Below are 4,041 nucleotides of genomic sequence, written 5' to 3'. Positions count from 1 at the left end.
TGAGAGAGTGAGTGTGTGTGTGTGTGAGAGAGTGAGTGTGAGTGAGTGTGTGTGTGTAAGTGTGTGTGTGTGTGAGAGAGAGTGAGTGTGTGTGTGTAAGTGTGTGTGTGTGTGTGTGAGAGAGAGTGAGTGTGTGTGTGTGAGTGTGTGTGTGTGTGTGAGAGAGAGTGAGTGTGTGTGTGTGAGTGTGTAAGTGTGTGTGTGTGTGTGTGTGAGAGAGTGAGTGTGAGTGTGAGTGAGTGTGTGTAAGTGTGTGTGTGTGTGTGTGTGTGTAAGTGTGTGTGTGTGAGAGAGTGAGTGTGAGTGAGTGTGTGTGTGTAAGTGTGTGTGTGTGTGTGTGAGAGAGTGAGTGTGAGTGTGAGTGAGTGTGTGTAAGTGTGTGTGTGTGTGTGTGTGTGTAAGTGTGTGTGTGTGAGAGAGTGAGTGTGAGTGTGAGTGAGTGTGTGTGTGTAAGTGTGTGTGTGTGTGTGTGAGAGAGTGAGTGTGAGTGTGAGTGAGTGTGTGTAAGTGTGTGTGTGTGTGTGTGAGAGAGAGAGAGTGAGTGTGAGTGTTTTATAACATGATGTCGTGTCTCACCACTTCCTCTGACCCTCGAAATCGAAGAACCCCGGTTTGGGTGTGTTACATTTCCCAACTGTGGCCTGTCAAACACACACACACACACACACACACACACACACACACACACACACACACACACACACAATGTTACACATATTTCTAGGGTTCTAGTGCTGTAACACACAGGGTTCTAGCTCCAGACGGTTCTCAGGGGGCTATAACTTCTGAACAAAGGTTGTATTCACTAACACACAGTTGAGATGTAGAATAAGTGGAGTAGAATGTTCTAGATCAGTAAGAGTCCCAGTGCAGGAACGAGGTTAACTCCGGGTTCTAGTTCAGGAACACACAGGGCTCTAATTAACAAGAAGCTTCTAGTTCTTACAGCAGGTTCTAATCAAACAACACGACAGGTACACACACCAACATCTACTCACTGTCCTCACACACCAACATCTACTCACTGTCCTCACACACCAACATCTACTCACTGTCCTCACACACCGACATCTACTCACTGTCCTCACACACCAACATCTACTCACTGTCCTCACACACCAACATCTACTCACTGTCCTCACACACCAACATCTACTCACTGTCCTCACACACCAACATCTACTCACTGTCCTCACACACCAACATCTACTCACTGTCCTCACACACCAACATCTACTCACTGTCCTCACACACCAACATCTACTCACTGTCCTCACACACCAACATCTACTCACTGTCCTCACACACCAACATCTACTCACTGTCCTCACACACCAACATCTACTCACTGTCCTCACACACCAACATCTACTCACTGTCCTCACACACCAACATCTACTCACCGTCCTCACACACCAACATCTACTCACCGTCCTCACACACCAACATCTACTCACCGTCCTCACACACCGACATCTACTCACCGTCCTCACACACCGACATCTACTCACCGTCCTCACACACCGACATCTACTCACTGTCCTCACACACCGACATCTACTCACTGTCCTCACACACCAACATCTACTCACTGTCCTCACACACCAACATCTACTCACTGTCCTCACACACCAACATCTACTCACTGTCCTCACACACCAACATCTACTCACTGTCCTCACACACCAACATCTACTCACTGTCCTCACACACCAACATCTACTCACTGTCCTCACACACCTCTCAATCATTACACTGGGGGGGGGGGGGGGGGGGGACTGTGCAGGTAGAGGTGTGTGTGTGAGAGAGAGAGAGAGAGAGAGACTGTGCAGGTAGAGGTGTGTGTGTGTGTGTGTGTGTGTGTGTGTGTGAGAGAGAGAGAGAGAGAGAGAGAGAGAGAGAGAGACTGTGCAGGTAGAGGTGTGTGTGTGTGTGTGTGTGTGTGAGAGAGAGACTGTGCAGGTAGAGGTGTGTGTGTGTGTGTGTGTGTGTGTGTGTGTGTGTGAGAGAGAGAGACTGTGCAGGTAGAGGTGTGTGTGTGTGTGTGTGTGTGTGTGTGTGTGAGAGAGAGACTGTGCAGGTAGAGGTGTGTGTGTGTGTGTGTGTGTGTGTGTGTGTGTGTGTGTGTGAGAGAGAGACTGTGCAGGTAGAGGTGTGTGTGTGTGTGTGTGTGTGTGTGTGTGTGTGTGTGTGAGAGAGAGACTGTGCAGGTAGAGGTGTGTGTGTGTGTGTGTGAGAGAGAGACTGTGCAGGTAGAGGTGTGTGTGTGTGTGTGTGTGTGTGTGTGTGTGTGTGTGTGAGAGAGAGAGACTGTGCAGGTAGAGGTGTGTGTGTGTGTGTGTGTGTGTGTGTGTGTGTGTGAGAGAGAGACTGTGCAGGTAGAGGTGTGTGTGTGTGTGTGTGTGTGAGAGAGAGAGAGAGAGAGAGAGAGAGAGAGAGAGAGACTGTGCAGGTAGAGGTGTGTGTGTGTGTGTGTGTGTGTGTGTGTGTGTGAGAGAGAGAGACTGTGCAAGTAGAGGTGTGTGTGTGTGTGTGTGTGTGTGTGTGTGTGTGTGTGTGAGAGAGAGACTGTGCAGGTAGAGGTGTGTGTGTGTGTGTGTGTGTGAGAGAGAGAGACTGTGCAGGTAGAGGTGTGTGTGTGTGTGTGTGTGTGTGTGTGTGTGTGTGTGTGTGTGTGTGTGTGTGTGAGAGAGAGAGAGAGAGAGAGAGAGAGAGAGAGAGAGACTGTGCAGGTAGAGGTGTGTGTGTGTGTGTGTGTGTGTGTGTGAGAGAGACTGTGCAAGTAGAGGTGTGTGTGTGTGTGTGTGTGTGTGTGTGTGTGAGAGAGAGACTGTACAGGTAGAGGTGTGTGTGTGTGTGTGTGTGTGTGAGAGAGAGAGACTGTGCAGGTAGAGGTGTGTGTGTGTGTGTGTGTGTGTGAGAGAGAGAGACTGTGCAGGTAGAGGTGTGTGTGTGTGTGTGTGTGTGTGAGAGAGAGAGACTGTGCAGGTAGAGGTGTGTGTGTGTGTGTGTGTGTGTGTGAGAGAGAGAGACTGTGCAGGTAGAGGTGTGTGTGTGTGAAAGAGAGAGAGACTGTGCAGGTAGAGGTGTGTGTGTGTGTGTGTGTGTGTGTGTGTGTGTGTGTGTGTGTGTGTGTGTGTGTGAGTGAGAGAGAGAGAGAGAGAGAGTGCAGGTAGAGGTGTGTGTGTGTGTGTGTGTGTGTGTGAGAGAGAGAGAGAGAGAGACTGTGCAGGTAGAGGTGTGTGTGTGAGAGAGAGAGAGAGAGAGAGAGAGAGAGAGAGAGAGAGAGAGAGACTGTGCAGGTAGAGGTGTGTGTGTGTGTGTGTGTGAGAGAGAGAGAGACTGTGCAGGTAGAGGTGTGTGAGAGAGAGAGAGAGAGAGAGAGAGAGAGAGAGAGAGAGAGAGAGACTGTGCATGTAGAGGTGTGTGTGTTACCCTGTATCTCTGTGCAGGTGTGTGTGTGTGTGTGTGTGTGTTACCTGTTTGTACCTGGCGTACAGGTAAAGAAGCTCCTCCCTGCTCGCGGTCTGCACGAGCTCGCGCACTCTGTCTGCGGCGGACCCAAACTCGCGCTCGAGCTCTGCTCCCTCCAAGTCTGAGCCGGTACCGGACTCCACACCGCGCTCCTCCCCGGGGTCGGGCTTCGCTGAGTCGGGGGAAGAGGACAGGGACCGGGACGCCATTTTGTCTGTTAAAGAAGCTCTGATTGAAAAAGTTTAACCGTTAAACCGGTTTGTTTACACAGCGTATCTTATCTCCGCTCAGCTTCTCCAAATCAGTCGGACTTTCCGCGGGCCAAATCCCAAATCACGCCTTCTTCCCTACATAGGTGCACTTCACAAGATGTAGACACCAAAAAAACACCCCAGACATTACAAAAGAGTTGAAATAGATCTGCTGTATCACCGCGCTACAGATATATATATATATACTACTTATTCAAATAACGCGCAAGTGTGTGTCCAAACTATTTCACTTTATATAGTGCACTTATACAGGGAGCGCAGAGTCGTTTGCGACCGGTCCGTCCACAGCGCGTCG

General features: G+C 50.0%; 1 protein-coding gene across 2 annotated transcripts in view; it reads right to left on the bottom strand.

Moving 5' to 3' along the window:
* The window catches only part of acbd6 (acyl-CoA binding domain containing 6), a 26,711-nt gene extending 22,670 nt beyond the window's left edge, over window positions 1-4,041 (bottom strand). Inside the window, exons 1-2 of one of the 2 annotated variants that reach the window (XM_053680486.1) lie at window positions 3,480-4,041; window positions 577-641 (exon numbers count right to left, since the gene is read on the bottom strand). In XM_053680486.1, the coding sequence (XP_053536461.1) occupies window positions 577-641; window positions 3,480-3,683 (269 nt within the window). In that variant the 5' untranslated portion in view covers window positions 3,684-4,041. The remainder of the gene's footprint in view (window positions 1-576; window positions 642-3,479) is intronic. The other variant, XM_053680485.1, reaches the window with a different exon arrangement.

Source organism: Ictalurus punctatus, chromosome 5, assembly GCF_001660625.3.
Source record: "Ictalurus punctatus breed USDA103 chromosome 5, Coco_2.0, whole genome shotgun sequence".
Taxonomy (NCBI): Eukaryota; Metazoa; Chordata; class Actinopteri; order Siluriformes; family Ictaluridae; genus Ictalurus; species Ictalurus punctatus.
Note: the sequence above shows the minus strand (reverse complement) of the source record. Positions and strands in the feature narration are given on the sequence as shown.